Source organism: Bos taurus, chromosome 8 (genome assembly GCF_002263795.3).
Source record: "Bos taurus isolate L1 Dominette 01449 registration number 42190680 breed Hereford chromosome 8, ARS-UCD2.0, whole genome shotgun sequence".
Classification (NCBI taxonomy): Eukaryota; Metazoa; Chordata; class Mammalia; order Artiodactyla; family Bovidae; genus Bos; species Bos taurus.
In genome coordinates, this window is record NC_037335.1 from 77572048 (window position 1) to 77594013 (window position 21966).

General features: G+C 42.9%; 1 protein-coding gene across 1 annotated transcript in view; it reads right to left on the reverse strand.

Moving 5' to 3' along the window:
• Nucleotides 1-15208, reverse strand: part of SLC28A3 (solute carrier family 28 member 3) — a 73245-nt gene extending 58037 nt beyond the window's left edge. Inside the window, exon 1 of the mRNA NM_001192167.2 lies at nucleotides 15053-15208. Within this exon, the coding sequence (NP_001179096.1) occupies nucleotides 15053-15130 (78 nt within the window). The 5' untranslated portion in view covers nucleotides 15131-15208. The remainder of the gene's footprint in view (nucleotides 1-15052) is intronic.

The window sequence follows — 21966 nt, forward strand, 5'->3', positions numbered from 1 at the left end:
GAACTAAGATCCCACAAGCTATTCGGTGTGGGAAAACAACAACAACAACAACAAAGCAGGTTGTTTTATGCTAAAGCCTGAATCACCTGCAGGATAAAGTCTGGGTTAGTCATGCCTGATTCTTGAGTTACTGTGGGGAGTTATGGTCATTTATTTCTAAATATTATCCTTACTTAGAATCCAGTATTTTATGCTACTACTGCTACTAAGTCGCTTCAGTTGTGTCCAACTCTGTGTGACTCCACAGATGGCAGCCCACCAGGCTCTGCTGTCCCTGGGATTCTTCAGGCAAGAACACTGGAGTGGGTTGCCATTTCCTTCTCCAATGCATGAAAGTGAAAAGTCAAAGTGAGGTCACTCAGTCGTGTCCTACTGTTCGTGACCCAATGGACTGCAGCCTACCAGGCTCCTCTGTCCATGGGATTTTTATAGCATATCATTATGTCGTAGGCATTTGACTTTGCTCACAATTGGAAAAATTTTGGTTTTTGGCTTCCCTGGTAGCTCAGCTGGTAAAGAATCTGCCTGCAGTGCGGGAGACCTAGGTTCAGTCCCTGGGTTGGGAATATCCTAAAGAAGGGAACGGCTACCCACTCCAGTACTCTGGCCTGGAGAATTTCATGGACTGTATAGTCCATGGGATTGCAAAGAGTTGAACATGACTGAGCGACTTTTACTTCACTTCACTTCACTTCAAAATTATGTTAGCCATTAAGCACTTCTTTCCACAGAGTGCTAATTAAGTGCTAGAAACTTACAGTATACAAAAAATTTTAAAAAGAAATTCATTTGACTAAATAGAACATGAATCAAAATGAACCAAAATATCAGTAGTGCTTGCACGTGCTCAGTCATGTCTGACTCTTTGTGACCCCATGGATTGCAGCCCCCCAGGCTCTTCCTGTCCATGAAAAATTTCCAGGCAAGAATACTGGAGTGGATTACCATTTCCTACTCCAGGAGGATCTTCCTGACCCAGGGATCAAACCTGTGTCTTCTGCAACTCCTGCATTGCAGGTGGATTCTCTACTTCTGAGTCACTGGTGAAGCCCCAGAATAAACCAAAATATTTGTAAATCACTTTTTAAAGTGCTGTGAAGAGCCCCAGGTATTGAGAGCTGAGCTCTCCAGGGTGCTGGGGGACCTCAGGGACATAAGGTTTTATGTTCAGTTGACATGGTAACAATTCAGATCTGCTTGCTGGCATCTCTCAGTTTTTCCATGGGTGGATGCCAAGATTTGCTATAAGAAGAGACAGACTTCACACTTAGAGTTCAAAATGTGGTTTCACCTGCACCAAAATAGCCTTCCCACCTAAATGGTTTAAATAATAGTTACTTGAGCATTAGTAATAAATACTTGAGCATTTGTTAGGTACCAGTGCTTTACATTTGGAGAAGGCAATGGCAACCCACTCCAGTATTCTTGCATAGAGAATCCTGTGGACAGAGGAGCCTGGTGAGTTGCAGTCCATAGGGTTGCACAGAATTGGACACAACTGAATCGACTTAGCATGCAGGCATGCATTGGAGAAGGAAATGGCAACCCACTCCAGTATTCTTGCATAGAGAATCCCAGGGACAGAGGAGCCTGGTGGGCGGCCATCTATGGGGTCACACAGAGTTGGACATGACTGAAGTAACTTAGCAGCAGCAGCAGCGCTTTACATTAATTTCACAAAAGTCTTATGATGCAGGGTATCAGTAACTATTTTTGGATGAGAAAATAGGTATAGAAGTTATGTAACTTGGGAGTTCCTTGCTGGTCCTGTGGTTAAGAATCTGACTTCCAATGCAGGGGACGCAGGTTTAGTCTGTGGTCAGGGAACCAAGATCTCACATGTTGTTGGGCAGTTAAATCCATGTACCTCAACTGCTGGGCCCACGCTCTAAAGCCTGTGAGCAGCAACTAGAGAAGACTGAACACTGCAGTGAAGACCAAAAAAAAAAAAAAAAGAAGTGCACCAAAAAAAAAAAAAAAGAAGTTAGGTAGTGTGCCCAAATCACAGAACTAGTAGTCTAGTTCTGAAGTTTTGATCCAAGGGGTTTTGCCCTCCTCAGAATAATTTAATATGTAGCTTTCAACCTCAGTATCTGTGTCCTGTTATCCTCACTTTCCCCAACCCCCAACAGTCTGGCTTTTTTCGAGTTCACCCCCTTTCTCTCCCCTTCTTCTTCCTTAATGAGAGTCCCTTTGCCATCTCCAGCCAAGGTCAAAGTCACATACGCTAAGGCCAGTGCTTGGAACATTGCAGACTACTTCTTACTCCCACCTGTGCTTTTCTAAATTCTTCCGTTCCTACTCCTTTCTTCCTTCTTCCCTGACCTAAAGACCTTGTACTCTGCAAGGGAACAAGGAAGTGGCCATGTGGGGCAACAGAAAGCCACAAATATGCAGTTTCCTGGAAACGTCCTTTGTTGAATCTGCCCCTCTTTGCTGGATCCAACATACCCTGTTTCTAGACCTTTGCTTCTCTCCTGCTTTGCTTGCCTGCATCTGCCCCTCAATTAAGCAAATACTTTGTTTCAAACCTCCCTGGCTGCACAAGTCAGACCAATACTCTCTAACCAACTTACTCCTTGTATATGTTCCTGAACCTTTAGTCTTGAGTGGATGAGAAACTCAGAATGCAATAACTAGAATTAGAAAAATAAAGATTTTTTAAAAGCTAGAGAAGTTATAAAGTAATATGGATGACAGTGTAGGATGATCAGTACATTTCCAAAGCTGAGCAGGTCAGCAGAGTAAGGTAACTGTGTGGTCCAGAAGGGGAGCTGTTAATGCCTATTCTGGCCCCTTTTAGACTGTGACTGACACTTTCTCATGATGCAAAGAGCCTCGTCTCATATTAATGGGTTACTTTCTGATCATGTTTCATAGAGAAATATACATATATATTTAATTGTTGTATAGTTGATTTTTAACATATGTTAGTTTCAGGAGTAGAGCAAAATGACTCATATATATATTCAGTTCAGTTCAGTTCAGTCGCTCAGTCGTGTCTGACTCTTTGTGACCCCATGAATCGAGGCACGCCAGGTCTTCCTGTCCATCACCAACTCCCGGAGTTCACTCAGACTCATGTCCATCGAGTCAGTGATGCCATCCAGCCATCTCATCCTCTATCATCCCCTTCTCCTCCTGCCCCCAATCCCTCCCAGCATCAGAGTCTTTTCCAATGAGTCAACTCTTCGCATGAGGTGGCCAAAGTACTGGAGTTTCAGCTTTAGCATCATTCCTTCCAAAAAACACCCAGGACTGATCTCCTTTAGAATGGACTGGTTGGATCTCCTTGCAGTCCAAGGGACTCTCAAGAGTCTTCTCCAACACCACAGTTCAAAAGCATCAATTCTTCGGCGCTCAGCTTTCTTTATAGTCCAACTCTCACATCCATACATGACCACAGGAAAAACCATAGCCTTGACTAGACGGACCTTTGTTGGCAAACTAATGTCTCTGCTTTTCAATATGCTATCTAGGTTGCTCATAACTTTCCTTCCAAGGAGTAAGCGTCTTTTAATTTCATGGCTGCAGTCACCAACTGTAGAGATTTTGGAGCCCAGAAAAATAAAGTCTGACACTGTTTCCACTGTTTCCCCATCTATTTCCCATGAAGTGATGGGACCAGATGCCATGATCTTCGTTTTCTGAATGTTGAGCTTTAAGCCAACTTTTTCACTCTCCACTTTCACTTTCATCAAGAGGCTTTTAAGTTCCTCTTCACTTTCTGCCATAAGGGTGGTGTCATCTGCATATCTGAGGTTATTGAGATTTCTCCCGGCAATCTTGATTCCAGCTTGTGCTTCTTCCAGTCCAGCGTTTCTCATGATGTACTCTGCATAGAAATTAAATAAGCAGGGTGACAATATACAGCCTTGACGAACTCCTTTTCCTATTTGGAACCAGTCTGTTGTTCCATGTCCAGTTCTAACTGTTGCTTCCTGACCTGCATACAGATTTCTCAAGAGGCAGGTCAGGTGGTCTGGTATTCCCATCTCTTTCAGAATTTTCCACAGTTTATTGTGATCCACACAGTCAAAGGCTTTGGCATAGTCAATAAGCAGAAATAGATGTTTTTCTGGAACTCTCTTGCTTTTTCCATGATCCAGCGGATGTTGGCAATTTGATCTCTGGTTCCTCTGCCTTTTCTAAAACCAGCTTGAACATCTGGAAGTTCACGGTTCACGTATTGCTGAAGCCTGGCTTGGAGAATTTTGAGCATTACTTTAGTAGCGTGTGAGATGAGTGCAATTGTGCGGTAGTTTGAGCATTCTTTGGCATTGCCTTTCTTTGGGATTGGAATGAAAACTGACCTTTTCCAGTCCTGTGGCCCCTGCTGAGTTTTCCAAATTTGCGGGCATATTGAGTGCAGCACTTTCACAGCATCATCTTTCAGGATTTGGAATAGCTCAACTGGAATTCCATCACCTCCACTAGCTTTGTTCATAGTGATGCTTTCTAAGGCCCGCTTGACTGCACATTCCAGGATGTCTGGCTCTAGGTGAGTGATCACACCATCATAATTATCTGGGTCATGAAGATCTTTTTTGTACAGTTCTTCTGTGTATACTTGCCACCTGTTCTTAATATCTTCCGCTTCTGTTAGGTCCATACCATTTCTGTCCTTTATTGAGCCCATCTTTGCATGAAATGTTCCCTTGGTATCTCTAATTTTCTTGAAGAGATCTCTAGATTTTGACTATAGTTCCCTATGCTATACAATAGGTCTTTGTTATGTATCTATTTTATATATAGTAGTGTGTATAGTGGGAGAAGGCAATGGCACCCCACTCCAGTACTCTTGCCTGGAAAATCCCATGGATGGAGGAGCCTGGTGGGCTGCAGTCCGTGGGTGCCGGGAGCCAACACGGGAGTCCCCACCCATGACAAAGGTCATGTGGGAGAGTTCTTGTGGGCAAGTCGAGCCAGAACTCGAGGGGTGCCCCTCTGGGCCTGCCTGAGCATTTACCCCAAAACCAAAATCTGTCTGTTTTACTATTTTACGACTTTCACCAACTCTTCTGACATTAACGGGATCTATCCCTGACTACCTTTCTCTGTAAGAAAATCAATTTAAAACTCTAAAATTGCTAAATAGAATTAGTAGAGGATTTCTTTGTTGAGCTAATGCTTGCTGCCAAGTTTCCATATCCCTTACCTACTGTGTCCCTGGGAGTGTATTGATTAATATAGCTGGTGTATAGACATGTAAGTAGTAGCTTTAATGTTTGTAACCTTGGACCCTTGAGTTAATTCTTTTCTTGTTATAGCCCACCACTTTTGCCCTATAGGTATGCAACTTTATCTAATGCTTTTGGAGGGTGACGCCTGACTTTAGGATTATCACCTTTGGAGAAAAATAAGTTTTCTGAGGAAAAGGGTCATAAAATGTTAACAGGCTTCCTGGCCAGAAGATGATGTAAATCACCTAAAACTTTTGCATATGATAAGTTTGCAGGAAGAAAGCCTGGCTTCGATAAGGATCAAGGACTGCTGACCTTGCCTGACTCTATCCCTTCCCCCATTATCATCTATGCACAACTTAAGGTATAAAAACTACTTTGGAAAATAAAGTGCGGGCCTTGCTCACCGAAGCTCGGTCTCCCCATGTCGTTCTTTCTCTTTCCTTTTCCTATTCAGGCTGATTCCATGGAGCGCAGGGGCTCTCTGCATTCACTTTCCTGCCTGGGCTTCTAAGACCCACTCAAGAAGGTGCCCAGGGTAGGGCACCTTCCGAGATTCGAGAGGGTGCCTGCGGCCTACGTGAACAGAGCAAGTCCTGTGCTGGGGCTTTATTAGCTTTCTGCGTAAACCAAGGAATATTAGCCTCTTTTCTCTCCTCTATTTTCTTAACTGCAAAATTCTTTCCCTCTTTCTCCTTTTATCTATTATTTATCTTTTAATCGCCGACGCCGTCCTCCCAAGGGAATCCCTGGATCCTACCGGGGCTGGACCTCCGTGTATGGGGTGGCTAAGAGTTGGACACGACTGAGCGACTTCACTTTCACTTTTCACTTTCATGCATTGGAGAAGGAAATGGCAACCCACTCTAGGGTTCTTGCCTGGAGAATCCCAGGGACGGCAGAGCTTGGTGGGCTGCCGTCTATGGAGTCGCACAGGGTCGGACACGACTGAAAAGACTTAGCAGCAGCAGCAGCAGCAGTGTGTATAGTGAAAGTGAAAGTTGCTCAGTTGTGTCCGACTCTTTGCAACCCCATGGACTTAGTTCATGAAATTCTCCAGGCCAGAATACTGGAGTGGGTAGCCTTTTCCTTCTCCAGGGAATCTTCCCAACCCAGGGATTGAACCCAGGTCTCCCACACTGCAGGCGGATTCTTTACCAGCTGAGCCACCGGGGAAGCCCAGTAGTGTGTATATGTAATCCTAATTTATCCCTCCCTCTCAATAAGGAATTTTTTCCATGACTTTAGTTGCAACCTCTTATAATCTGGCTGGCTAACTTATTCTAGAATGTTCCTAAGTCCACAGAGTATAGAAATTCAGTTTTAAATGTAAACATATTGGTTTTAGATTCTTGGGACCAAGATTTTGAAATTAGCAAAGAGCCATGAGGTAAATAAAAAACTGTCCTCTATTCCTGTATGCCTCTTGTTACCACCCTCTCCATCTTCCTGTTCATGTCTCTCATAATCTTTTCATTCAGGGCCCTGACTTCTCCATATAATGTCATATGAAAAAAATAGTTCTTGACATGGTGGCCTGGGGAATTATACCCTTTGGGCCCTAATGAGCATTTTCCATCCACTCAGCTCAAAGGTCTGCGTAGTCAAAACTATGGTTTTTCCAGTAGTCATGTATGGATGTGAGTATTGGGCCATAGAGAAGGCTGAGCACCAAAGAATTGATGGCTTTTAATTGTGCTGGAGAAGATGTGTGAGAATCCCTTGGACTGCAGGGAAATCAAACCAGTCAATCCTAAAGGAAATCAACCCCGAATATTCACTGAAAGGACTGATGCTCAAGCTGAAGCTCCATATACTTTGGCCTCTTGATGTGAAGAGCCAACTCATTGCAAAAGACCCCGATGCTGGGAAAGACTGAAGGCAGTAGCAGAAGGGGGCAACAGAAGATGAGTTGCTTGGATAGCATCATCGACTCAATGGACTCAGAGTCTGAGCAAACTCTGGGAGATAGTGAAGGACAGGGAAAAGGGTCGAACCCAACATAGCGACTGAACAACAACAGCAACAGCTCAGAGTAGGTGCTCAAAAGATATTTGTAGAATGAGTTAGTGAGGGAATGAAAGCCTGTAGATACGCATTTTGAACATTTAGGAAATTTTCTCCAACTCCCAGTCTAGGGGAGCTCACCTCCTTGCATCATGAATAGCACTCTTTGCAGACTATGTTGTGCTACTTTGCCACTGTTACCTAATTTAACCTAACAGAAGCTGCCTGTTTTCAGCTCCTAGTATAATGTCTGGCATGAGGTCAGAACTCAATAAATTTTTGTTGAATCAATAAATGTTATGCTTTATGTTGAAAGAGTTTTGGCTCTTGGAAGGAATGAAACAAACAAAGGCTTGAATTTATAAAACCAGGAGATTGGAAGGAACACCAAGGTATCTTCAGGTATATTTCCTGACAATCATTCCCAGTAATCATCTCCTTTGTTCCTGAAAACCCATGAGAGTTTTCTTAACCTTGTGACTCCCAGGATTTTCATAAGAAACTTCTATTTATTGTCAAAGGATATAAGACATTTTTACCTTCTCTTTCTTTCTGATTTTCAAAGGAAAAAGAAAGTATGACCAGGCATGCCAAGACTATAAATGGCTTCTGGGTCAAAGGTCTTAGCCCACGTGTGGAGTGAATTTAGACGCCTCCAACTCCAGAGCCTGGCTTTAAGTGAAAATCATGCTGTTCTATGTCTGCCTAAATCTGCAATATGAAAACAAAATTCCAAATTTCTGTGGCATGATAGAGATTTCATGCTCCCAATAATTTGTTCTATATAAAATTTCAAATTCTCCCATCTTTGATATTTTTTGACAAATAACAGTTCAGTTAGCATCCGGGGGCTAGTTTGTCATCAACATCAACAGTGTCTAGATAAAATGGGTCTGCAAGCATCACTGTCTTCCTTTTAAATTAAGAGCTTATGGAGTGGAAGTTTTATAATCAGTGGTAAAACAGAGAGAGAGAGAGAGGAAGCCTGGTAACCAGTCTTGGATCTGTCTTAACTGAGGTAAGAACATTTTCCTGAAAACCTTGGCAGCCCATCCTTTAGAGGTGTGGAGGTTGGGGCTGTGTTGGCAGCACACAATGCCCTGTGAGCCAGTTTCAATTGGTGTTCCCATGACTGATCAAGGGCTTTTAGTCATCACTGACATGACACCTGCATGACAATCAGGACCAGAGACAGATAACAAATCAGGTTTTACTCCATGCAACCAACATGTAAAACCTCAAAAGAAGCCTCTTAGAATCAGAAGGGATATTCATGGTAGGAAAATAAACCATTTAATCTCCCGCTTCTCCTTTCCTTTTCCTGTGACCATTAGATGCCTGAATTCTTCCCCATGGTAAAAGGCAGCCATGATGGCTGTAAGCCTCAGAACCTTAGTCCTTGCTGTACTCATGACTGATCATCTGGTGCATTCCTCCCAAAGCTACTCACACTCTCCTGAAGCCTCAGATGTGGCTAGAACCATTCATCATTTAATCATACACATACTCCTTTATGACATGTCTAACTTTGCTATTTAAATCTCAGGTTATTGGGCTTCCCTGGTGGGTCAGTGGTAAAGAGTCTGCCTGCCAATACAGGAGACACTGGTTCAAGACCTGGGAAGATCCCTTACATCTTGGAGCAACTAGGACCATGTGCCTCAAATACTGAGCTTATACTCTAGAGTCAGGGAGCTGCAACTTGAGAGTAGTCCCTGCTTGCCACAACTGGAGAGAAGGCCCACGCAGAAAAGAAGACCCCCCCAGCCCAAATTAAAAAAAAAAAAATCCTAAGGTTATTGGTACCATTGGCAGGAATGATGGAGTAAGAACATCTCAAATTCCTTACCTTCATAAAGGCAACAAGAACACTGGAAAAATTGTCAAAATCACTTTTTCGGAGCTCTGGAAATTAACCAAAGGCTTATGACAATCCAGAGAGTATTTTTTCCAAATAAAATGACTGAATCTCAGAACTGCAGGCTTTGTGGTGTCTGAACTCTCTAGTCCTATTCCACTCTCCCCAGAGTCATGATGACCTTGAAAAACAACTGAAATAGCAGTGAAAACTAAGCAGCCTAGCATCCTAAGGAAGAGGCAAAATGGGAATGTCACTCTCCCAAAGTCTAGTTTCAAGATCACAGCCCTTGTTTGACCTGTCCTGCAGTTTCTCGGCAATTCCCACTCACAAGGCTTGTCTTTATTTAATCTGAGTCTGCATTTGTGTAAGTGTATGCATGCAAAGTCACTTCAGTCGTGTCCAACTCTTTGTGACCCTATGGACTGTAGGCCACCAGGCTCCTCTGTCCATGGGATTCTCCAGGCAAGAAAACTGGAGTGGGTTGCCATGCACTCCTCCAGCAGTTCTTCCAACCCAGGGATCAAACCTGTCTCTCCTGAGTCATCGTTCACCCAATACTATTTCCCTGAGGGCCATGGTTTAACATCGGAGGCAGCTGCCTGAGATGGTGATGACAGTTGGAGAAAACAGCAAGATAAACAAAAATGTAAAGGAAAAGTTGGAGAATGAGATATCCATAAGGGAAACTAGAAGCCCAGGGACATGCCTGAGAAAGATCTGAGAAAAATTAAAATTCTCATCTCTGGCTGATGTGGAAATTCAGCAGAAGCAGGGAGTCAAGTAAACACGGAATTGGAGCTGGCCTGCTGGAGGACTTCGGACAACCTCCCCAGCAGTCCCAGAGCCCCTATCACGGACTGGGACATTGACTGGTTTCAGGCACTTGGGAATTTATGTCAGATCCATAACTAATTATTAAACTCACTGAACAGAGCCTTTAGTGGCTGCTGTTGCTGCTGCTACTAAGTCGCTTCAGTCGTGTCGGACTCTGTGCGACCCCATAGACGGCAGCCCACCAGGCTCCCCCGTCCCTGGGATTCTCCAGGCAAGAACACTGGAGTGGGTTGCCATTTCCTTCTCCAATGCATGAAAGTGAAAAGTGAAAGTGAAGTTGCTCAGTCGTGTCTGACTCTTAGCGACCCCATGACAATAAACGCAGACTCCATAGAATTAGTTCAGTTAATTCAATAAACAAACCAATAGGAACCATAATGGCAACAGCAACAACAACAAACCTCGGAAAGGGGGGAGGTACTTGTTTTTCAGAATTACCACATTATTTTATTTTCTTAAATTGAAGTATAGATGATTTATATAACGTTTTGGTGGTTTCAGGTGTACAGCAAAGTGATTCAGTTCTGTCTATATATTCTTTTCCAGATTATTTCATTGTAGGTTATTACCAGATGTTGACTAGAGTTCCCTATTTTATTTTGCTATCCTGAGGGAGGGAGGCAGTTGAACAGAATGTGCAGGATGGGACTGTCCGAGCTGAGGGATGACAGTGTCCTGTTCCTTGACCTGGCTGGTATTTTTTAATACCTTGTCTATCTGGTTTTATGTGTTTTTCTGCATGTTACATTTTACAGTGATTGGAAAAACCCTGCCTACAACTCTGATCTTGCCTCTTCTGAGCCCACCTCTCTCCCCTCTGCCAGAGGAATGTCTTTTCTATCCTTATTTTCTCCAGGCTCTTAACACCTACTCACAACACAAACTGTCCCCAGCCCCCACCCTCCCCCCAGTGACCAGTGATATCCAAGTTAGCAAATCAAATGAACTTGTCTCCTCCATGGAGGAGTCTTTGCTTTTGACCTTGCAGTTCTTTTCCCCTCAGCTTCCCCAGACTGTTCCCCCTCACCTGGTTCTGTCCTCTCTTCCTGTGACTTTCCAGTTCCTGAAACACTGGTGCTCCCCAGGTTCCCTTCCCATGGTCTCATCCACGCCCTTGCCCACCTCTCTGCTAACAGCCCCCCCAAAGTATAGTGTCCCTTCCAGGCTCTGGTGCAGGTGTGTACGAAGCTTCCTGCCTCATCTCCATCTTTATCTGAATGTTTGGTGTCATCTGAATTTCAAACAGGCCTCAAAATGAAGTCATTCTGTTCCTTGCTCCAACCTGATTCCTAGATTTTCTATGTCTGTAAAGGGAATCGCTTCCAAGTTGACATCTCAAGCTAGAAATGTGGATGTGTCACTCTTTTTAACCTGAGTACCAAGAGCTACTATTATTATGTTCATATTGTGCTAGGCACTTTCTACTTTATGCCTTGCCCCGCTTGCAGATTCCTATTTTGAAAATCTCATGCCCTGAGTGGTATGTTAGGAGATGGAAACTTTGGGACGTGATTAACTCAAGAATGGGATTAGTGTCTATAAAAAAAGACCTCAGAGAGCTCCCTGGTATTTTTGTCTTTGTGAGAATGGGGGCCTCACCAGATATTGAATCTGCTGATGCCTTTATCTTGGACCTCTCAGCCTCCAGAACTGCAAGAAATACATTTCTGTTAATAAGCCACCCAGTTAGAGATATTGGGTTGGCCAAAAAGTTTGTTCGGGACTTTGTCAACAAAGGTCGGTATAGTCAAAGCTATGGTTTTTCTAGTAGTCATGAATGGATGTGAGAGTTTGACCATAAAGAAGGCTAAGCATCGATGCTTTTGAACTGTGGTGCTGGAGAAGCCTCTTGAGAGTCCTTTGGACTGCAAGGAAATCAAACCAGTCAATCCTAAAGGAAATCAACCCTGAATATTCATGGAAGGACTGAAGCTGAAGCTCTAATACTTTGGCCACACGATGCAAAGAGCTGACTCATTGGAAAAGATCTTGATGCTGGGAAGGATTGAAGGCAGGGGAAGAGGGCAACAGAGGATGAGTTGCTTGGAGAGCATCATCGACTCAATGGACATGAGTTTGAGCAAACTCCAGAAGATGGTGAAGGACAGGGAAGCCTGGCGTGCTGTAGTCCATAGGGTTGCAAAAAACCAAGACATGACTTAGCAGCTGAACAATAACAAGCCACCTAGTCCGAGATATTGGGTTGGCCAAAAAGTTTGTTTGAGTTTTCCTGTAAGATTTTATGGGAAAAGCCTGAATGAACTTTTTGGCCAACACAATGTTTTGTTACAGCAGCCTGAGTGAATTAAGACCGTTTTTTAAGAAACATAGAGTACATACATCGTTTACATATATTACAGAGGAAGTTGTGGAAATATTCACGGGCAGGGGAGCTCTTATTCCTCTCCCTGACGATCCCACTGCAGGGGAGCCTGTAATTAGTATTAATACTGTCACCCAGCATCAGTTTCCATTGCCTGTAACCTGGTTCTGACCATCAGACTAACCTAACTGGTGTCTCAACCACACACAAATCTCTTCCCATTTCTGTTCACCTTTAAGTAGTGCTGGAGTACTTTAATACTTTAATCATATAAATTTTGATCGTTTCCTTCTCAAACATCTGATGAGCACACATGGAGGCCACATGGTCTAACACCAGCCTCCCCCACTCCCTTCACCCCCCCAGCTCCACATCCTCTCTACCCAGAGCACACAGGCTCTTTCAGGTCCTGGGCCAGGGCACAGGCAATTCTCTTTGTTGGAGATGCTCTGTTCACAACCTTCCCTGTTTATCTGGGAAATCCCTGCCTACCCTTAAGCGAAACCTGATGTTCTCTGAACATCTGTGACACAGAATAGCGTGTTATTCCCTCTTGAATTGGCTCCCTCCCTAGTGGTGGCCATATCTAGGGGGCAGTTAACAACCGTGCTGAGTAAATAGGTGTCTCTGGAAATTCTTATTGAAGGTCTAGCACTGGACAGATAACCTGGTCAGTGCTTAAACAATCTGTATCACTGGAGGCAGAGGTGGTGAGGAGACATCTCACAGGTATCTTAATCTTATCTTCCAGTAGTTACCGCCACGTATTTCCTAGTCACTTCCCCACAGTTTATTGACCCTAAAAGCCCAATCCCTCTTTCTTTTGTCTATATACTTCTCCACAATTTATCATCCTTTTAAAAAACATATATAAGCCTCTGAGTCTTACTGCTTCATTGGGATTTTTACTTTCTTTCTGTGAAGTTTATGTGTACAGAAAATTAAAAATATTAATAAAATTTGTGTGCCTTTTCTCCTATTTAATCTCCCATTTGTCAGTTTAATTCATAGACCTCAGGGGCTGAATCTAAGGCAGTAGAGGGAAAGATTTTCTCTCCCCTACACTTATAACCTGTGAGATAAGCATGACTGTGATAAATACACAGATGAAACTGAGGCTCAGGGAGGCTACAGTAACTTGTGCAAGACTCAGGACAACTCAGGGTTGAGTCAAACCCTTTTACCTTCCTTGTTCCTTTCTTTGCTGTTGCTTAAACATTTGTTTTGCTTGCGTATCGAAGTTGAAGCCTAAGGGATTTCTGACATCTGTTCACATGGGCTTCCCAGGTTGAGTGTCAGCTTAGGAAAGGAAGCATACTTGGGAAGAGCCTTGAAAAATCCCTGTCCCAGACCCAATCAGAAAGCCTGGTATTTTCTGGTGACAGTCTCCTGTGACATATGGACCTGGGCCAAGCAGCATTACTCGCTCAGTGAGTTTTGGTTGATGACATAAGACAGTTTGCAAAACCCAGCTGTGTGGGGCAGGTACCCAGGCCTGATCTGACAGAGGATTTAATACCTGGTTTAAGAAAAAGGAACTCTGATCTGAATAGACATTTCTTCAAAAAGGACATACAGATGACCAACAGGCACACAAAAAAGATGTTCAACACCGCTAGTTATTAGAGAAATACAAATCAAAACTATGATGAAATATCACCTCACACAAGTCATAATGGCAATCAGCAAAAAATCCACAAACAGAAAATGCTGGAGGGGGTGTGGAGAGAAGGGAACCCTCCTACAGTGTTGGTAGAAATGTTAATTGGCACAGCCACTATGGAGAACAGTATGGAGGTTCCTTAAAAAACTAAAAATAGAGATACCATATGACCCTGCAATCTCACTCCTGGGCATATATTCATAAAAAAAACATGATCCAAAAGTATCCATGTTCATTGCAGCACTATTTACAATAGCCAAGAAATGGAAGCCACCTCAATGTCCATTGACAGAGGGATGGATAAAGAAGATGTGGTACATATACACAATGGATAATACTTAGCCATTAAAAAGAATGAAATAATGCCATTTGCAGCAACATGGATGAAACTAGAGAGTGCCATTCTGAGTGAAGTAAGTCAGGCAGAGAAGGAGAAATATTGTATGACATCCCTTATATGTGGAATCTAAAAAGAAATGATACAAATGAACTTAGTTACAAAACAAAGAGACTCATAGACTTAGAAAATGAGCTTATGGTTGCTGGGGGAAGGTATAGTTAGGGAGTTTGGGAAGGTCAAGTACACACTGCTATATTTAAAATGGATAACCCACAAGGACTGGAGCTCTGCTCAATGTTATATGCCAGCTTGGGTGGGAGAGGGGGTTGAAGGATATTTAAGGCTGAGTCCCTTTGCTCTTCACCTGAAACTACCACAACCTGGTTAATTTACTATATCCCAATACAAAATAAAAAGTTTGAAGTTTGGTGGGAAAAAAAGAATACACATGTATACTTAAAGAAAGAGAGAGAGGAAGGGACTCTGAGGTGCTGACTACGTTCAGGATCTGGATTCTTTCCCATTCTTCCCCACTCACCAGTTCTTTGGGAAACTGTCTGTAGGTAAATACTATATCCATGCCATATGAGCCCTAAACACAGGCAGAAGAGCACAGTGTTGTTTTCAAGTGACAGGGCAGGTCAGGGATCAAAACAAGTTGAGTTAAGAGACTTTTCAGGTTTGTCAACCCAAGAAGGAAAGAATAATAGGCTTAAAGAGAACCATTAAGAACCTTATTGCATTACAATAACCCCTCTGCTTTAGTGAAAAAACTTGCCAGAAAGGCCAGGAAAGGACATTAATTACTTGGTCTTAAACATAAAACAAAATCTCTGCTCACCTGAAAGCCAGTGTTGCTGCAACCCTGGGCTGGGAGGGCCGCCACCCTCTGCAGCTCCACAGAGATTTTGCTGCTCATGGACTTGGGCTCCGGAGTCTTTTCAGATGTCTGGGCTGGAGATCCGCTGTACCTGTGAAATCAAACACAGCCTCTGCTGAAGTCAGAATGCCACCTGCTGTTATAGGCACCAGGCCATCGATTCAGTTTGGGAACTTTGATCTAAATCGCCTGGTTGGGGTGGGGCAGGAGTGGCGAGGGGCGGGGTGGACGCTTTCAGGTCAGGTCCACCTACCTTATTATTCCTTCTCATTATCCCCATTCCTGCCGGTCCATTTTTACTCAGGGAAGAAGAATCCTGTGGTGCTCAGAACAGAAAAGGACATTTTCTCTACAGTCTTGAGTGAAAGAATCTAATTCCTGTGCTAGTGTTGGACACTGGGAGTGGTGAGTGGCAGGAAACGTAAGCGCTGGCAATTACCAAGTGACCAGGATTCTGTGCTACAGAATACCTGTGAACACAGGTTCTAGACATTACATATGGTGGTCTTGATTTATCCTGAAACAAGGGAAAACTGAGGTGTCCATGAACATCACCTCAGTTAATCTCAGAGTAACAAAAGTTAATGGTTTGCTCAGGGCCACTTGGCTAATGAATGCACAGTGAAAAGTCAAATTCAGGTCTGGTGGATTGGGTTGCTTCAAAAATTCAACTCCTAGAGGCACTTCCCTGATGGTCTAGTGTTTAAGACTTCTAAGAATTTAAAAATGGTCCAGATCAAAATATCTTAAAAATAAATGCAAAGATGTAGCAGTAAACGAAAAGTGACCAACTTCAAAGATTCTTTCCTCTATGAAATTTTTAGCTGTGGGACTTTTTTTTTTCCAAAACAGCAATTTCCCCTAGTACATTTAAAATGAACTATCATACATCTATTCATTATTGTAATTGTGAGGCCTATGTGGAAATGTGAAAAATGTTTATGTCAAGTGAAAAACTAAAATGTATAAATTGAATGCTGTGTCAGTAGACAAAGAATGGAAGAAGATATCAAATACTACTAGTGGTTATTTCTGGGTTGTGTTTTTTTTTAATCCTCTGCATGTTTTATTTTATTTATTTATAGGGATTGCACTGGGTCTACATTGCTGCTTTCAGATTTTCTCTAATTGTGGTGAATGGGGGCTACTCTTCCTTGTGGTGCCTGGGCTCCAGTAATCGCAGCACGTGGGCTCAGTAGTTGTGGCTCCCAGGCTCTAGAGTTCAGTCTCAGTAGTTACGGTGCATGGGCTTAGCTGTTCCATAGCACGTGCGATCTTCCTGGACCAGGGATTGAACATGTGACTCCTATATTGGCAGGCAGACTCTCAGCCACTGTACCACCACTACCAGGAAAGTCCTGGGTTGTGGTTTTATGGGTGGTTGCTATTTTCTCTTTCATCCTTTGCTAAATTTTCTATAAAGAGTGTGATTTACTATCATTATCATCATATTGAATATGTGTATACACATATGTGTATATATGAACACATATACATGTATATGTATACATATATACAATATGATGATATAAACATATATACATACATGTTTGTGTCTGTGTGTATGTTAAGAGCTCATTGGACCTATACTGCCTGGGTTCAAATCCTGGCTCTGCTGCTCACTACAACTCAGCTCAAGATCTAAACCCAGCCTTCTGCCTGTCCTTAGGCAGCCCAGGAGCGAAGAATGGTTTCTAGATCTTAACACAGTTGAAAAAACTGAAAGGATGAATATTTCATGACATACATAAACTATATGAAATTCAAATTTCAGTGTTCATAAATAAAATTTTGTTTGCACACAAACATGCCCGTTCATTTATGTGTTGTCTATGGCTGCTCAAGACTCAATCTAGTTTATAGTTGGAGAGGATCCTTATTCACCAAAGAAAAAGAAAAACCTTCATTCTTCTGTTTATGGTTGTAATTGCAGAAATGTGATTCAAATGTCTTGACATTCTTGCAGGCAACAACCCAGTATTTTCTCTACCCCTAGGCTGTAGACAGCATGTTTGAAAAGATACAAGCATATTTGAGAGCAGGTCACAGTACAAGCAAGATCACACTACAGTGTTGATTGAAAGACACAGTGACCTGTTCATTTCATTCTGAGGCTGCTGCTGCTAAGTCACTTCAGTCGTGTCCGACTCTGTGCGACCCCATAGACGGTGGACCACTAGGCTCCCCCATGCCTTGGATTCTCCAGGCAAGAACACTGGAGTGGGTTGCCATTTCCTTCTCCAAAGCAGGAAAGTGAAAAGTAAAAGTGAAGTCGCTCAGTCGTGTCCAACTCTTTGAGACCCCATGGACTGCAGCCTACCAGGCTCCTCCATCCATGGGATTCTCCAGGCAAGAGTACTGGAGTGGGTTGCCATTGCCTTCTAGGTCATTCTAAGGCAATACCAGCCAAAAGAAAACTTGAGAGCTACTTAGGGCAAATTGCATGTACAAGTAGGATGCTAAAATGCAAAAATAGATACTCATTTCCAGAGAAGTTTTAACTTAAAATGCTATATATTGGAAACTTTTGGTTAAGAGCTTTTAGAAGTAATGAAAATTCTGACTTTCTTGGCAGCACAAGAATTAACTTAGGACTATTCATGGGACTATCACTTGATGGTACCTTGGTAGAAGCTATGGCTCATTTTAAACAATTTGGAGATAGACATTGTGATCAGAAAATGAGGTGAAAGACCCTTGCAACTTTCCAAGACCGAATATTAAATCATTCCCCAGTTGCGCAGAATCATTATTTGTAAGGAATAATTTGTGCCAAGGCCTGGGAAACTGTCTCTTAACTGCATCAGCTATTTTCATTGCAGGGTTCCTCAAACTCAGTTTTAAACTTTGAAATCACTGCATAGCAATCAAATCACTAGACTTTTTAATCAAGGGATCTATGTTCTATTCCATTCCATAAAAGTTGGTTTTTAGACCCAAAACCATGGACTGTATATCAAATATTAAAGAAAAATGAAACACTTCCCCACCCCCTTCAAATTTATCAAAAATATGCAAGTAAAAAATTCTAAACACATGTCAGTAGATCTTGCTTCATGTATGTAGTTCTATAGTAAGGTCATTCTTTTCCTTTTGGTGACATATTTCCAAAAAGAGTAAAATGAATTAAAAAAAATTGTCCACAACATTTCTCCCATGTTGAGAACAATGTATTACATGTTTCAGCATGATTTTTACTGCTCCTGCTGTCATCCCTGGAAGGACATTTCACGTACTACAGACTAACATTTTTTTTTTTTTTTTTGATACATCTTGAAGTAGTTTAGTAAACTAAAAATGTAATCCTGTGATGGGTACAAACCCTAATCTAACCAACTTGAATTTTTGAGTTGGTTAGTTAGATTAAGAGAGAATCCAAGAGTGAGAAAAAGAAAAGCAATAATGTGTCTTTTACTTGGGTTTCTCTTACCTTGGACGTGGGGTATCTCTTCACAGCTGTTCCAGCAAAGCGCAGCCGCTGCTCCTTACCTTGGACGAAGGGTATCTCCTCACCGCCGCCCCTCCTGACCTTGAACGTGGAGTAGCTCTTCTGGGCCCTCCAGCGCCCGCCCGCGCAGCCCCTGGCTCCTTGGACGTGGGGTAGCACCTCCCGGCCGCCGCCCCTGACCTCGGGCGGGGCCGCCGCCCCTGGCCTCCGGCGGCGGGTAGCTCCTCTCAGCCGCTCCTGCGCCTTCGCAGATATGCAGATTACACCATCCTTATAGCAGAAAGAGAAGAGGAACTAAAAAGCCCCTTGATGAAAGTGAAAGAGGAGAGTGAAAAAGTTGGCTTAAAGCTCAACATTCAGAAAACGAAGATCATGGCATCTGGTCCCATCACTTCATGGCAAATAGATGGGGAAACAGTGGGAACAGTGTCAGACTTTATTTTGGGGGGCTCCAAAATCACTGCAGATGGTGATTGCAGCCATGAAATTAAAAGACGCTTACTCCTTGGAAGGAAAGTTATGACTAACCTAGACAGCATATTAAAAAGCAGAGACATTACTTTGCCAGCAAAGGTCCGTCTAGTCAAGGCCATGGTTTTTCCTGTGGTCATGTATGGATGTGAGAGTTGGACTGTGAATAAGGCTGAGTGCCGAAGAATTGATGCTTTTGAACTGTGGTGTTGGAGAAGACTCTTGAGAGTCCCTTGGACTGCAAGGAGATCCAACCAGTCCATTCTAAAGGAGATCAGTCCTGGGTGTTTTTTGGAAGGAATGATGCTAAAGCTGAAACTCCAGTACTTTGGGCACCTCATGCGAAGAGTTGACTCACTGGAAAAGACTGATGCTGGGAGGGATTGGGGGCAGGAGGAGAAGGGGATGACAGAGGATGAGATGACTGGATGGCATCACCGACTTGATGGACATGAGTTTGAGTGAACTCTAGGAGTTGGTGATGGACAGGGAGGCCTGGTGTGCTGCGATTCATGGGGTCGCAAAGAGTTGGACATGACTGAGTGACTGAACTGAACTGAATGTGTGTTTGAAATAGAAAATACTTTGAGATGCTTCTCCACCAAAATCACCTTTGAAGTTAGATTTTGCTTTTCAACACCCCTGCTATAGAGCTGGTACTAGGAAAGGCCAGGTGTAGAATCTGCTGCCTGGATAATGCCCACCCATGATTTATGATTACTTGGCCTTCTGGATCACTTTAGTTATAATCCTTAGCCAGACGATCTTGGTACAAGGGTGGGCCAGTAAAGCAAAAGGGAAGAGAATTAGCATCTGTTGATCATTGCCATGCACCTTTTAGGTACTTATAGTGCTTCCATTTCATCTTTGCAACAGCCCTACAAATGAGGTGTTGATAGCCCCATTTCACAGATGAAACACTTGAGGCTCAGGGGACGAAGTGACTTTTCCAAGAACATAACTAGTAAGTGGCAGCATCATGATTTGAGCCCAAGTGTCTGAAACCTAGACCTGTCAAGAGCTAAGTTCTGGAAGGAAATAAAGCCAAGAGAAGCACAACTGAGTTAATACCCAAAAGTGTTCAGTCTATTAGTGGGAAAAGCAAACTACAACCAAGATGAATGGAAAAACTTAATAAAATGGAAAGAAGCAGAGTTTAATCCATCTGCATACTTCGAAATCCCCAAAAGATGTACCAGTGCTTCACTGAGGTAATTCCTAAGAAGCCCCAAGAGTTGACCTGTCATATATGATTCCACTGGAAGTGAATGCTTGGATCTGCAAATGACAGGAGGACAAGGATGGTACCCACTTAATCTCTGTATTTAGCATCACTTAAAGCAGAGCAGGCTCAAGGCTGAATAGCTTGTCTATTGACCAAAGGAGGATCCTGCATTCCCATTGTCCCAGGAATCTGTGTGAACTGTATAATGAACTATAAAGGAGGTTAGCGCCCATGGCTGGCCCTGCCCAAGAACCAGCGCTGGGAGGAGGGTGAAGTAAGCAGAATCTAGGGTGCACGTTTTAAGGGGCCATTTACTCTCAGTGAGTACAGGGTCAGGACCTGAGAGTGAGAGCTTTCTTAAATTTTGTACCCCAGACCCCTCGCCCAGCTCACCCTACTCCTGGTCCTGCCATGAACAAGCCCTGAGTCTGTTTTGGATCAGTGTAAGGTAGCAGTTAAGCATGTAGGCTCTGGGCTCAGTCTAGCTGCCAACCCAGGCTCTGCGTCTTACTAACGCTAACTAGCTGGAACCTCAGGCAAGTTACTCACCAGAAACCTCTCTAAATATCTGTTGTTACCTGCAAAATGAGGTTCGGAGTTTTGCCTACCTTCTAACAGGCCTACTGGGAAAGTTTGATGGGGTACCACATGGAAAGTATCTGGTGCATTGTAGGAAGAAGGCACACACTCTAGATTCCAGGGCAAATCTGCCAGCAGCTGCCCCAAAAGGCAACCCAGGGGAAATATTCTTTGTTTCTTTTCAATGCATGAGAAAACAAGACACAGTTTGCAAGGTCATGGTAGGTGGTTTTGGATGGTCAGCTAAATAAGGCTGCTACTAGGAAAAAATATTGCAATCTGTGGAGAAGAGACCATTCAAATGTGTTTTCTTCACCATTTTGCAACTGTGATGGCAAGAATTATGAATGGATGCTAAAGTTAGTGGCTGGCAGAATTTGGTAAGAAGGACATTTATGTGCTTCTTAGTGTCTCCCCACAAAGTACGTATTAATCAAAGAAAAAGTAAGAGAAACTTTACAATGGGGAAACCTGGAGGACACCACCTTACCAAATAGTCACCAGAAATGGGGGAAAGTGACATTCTGTGCCTCCTGATATGAGCACTGAGCAGGACACTGCATCACTTTTGTGGAATTATTGCCCCAAATGTATAACCTGAGTCTAATTGGGGCCAATTGGGGGATGTTTTACAAAATAACTGGACTATATTTCTCAAAATTGTTATGTTTGTAGAAGACAAAGAAGACAGAGAGTCCATCCCATATTACAGAATACCAAAGATATTTGACAGATAAATGCAGTACATCATCCTGGAGTGAGTCCTGTACCAAGGGGAAGGTTTGTTATAAAGACCAAAATAGGAACAATTGAGCACATTTGAATTTTGGTCATAGTAAGGTATAATCTTAAATTTCTTCATATTGATAATGATACTATGGTTATGTTAGAGAATGACCTCAGGAAATAGACTTTGGAATATGGAGGAATAAAGGGGTATGATGTCTATAATTTATTCCTAAGTGGTTCAGAGCAAAACAACACGCAAATGTATATAAGAACTATTGAGGTGTTATATAAAGCTAATGAGGTGTTACAAAATAAAAAGATACAAAAAGATGTTTTGTGAATTATTCATATATGCTAATTATAAATTTAACCTCTGTGTCATGTATGTGGACAGGGAAATTAATTTGTATATACATGTTTCCC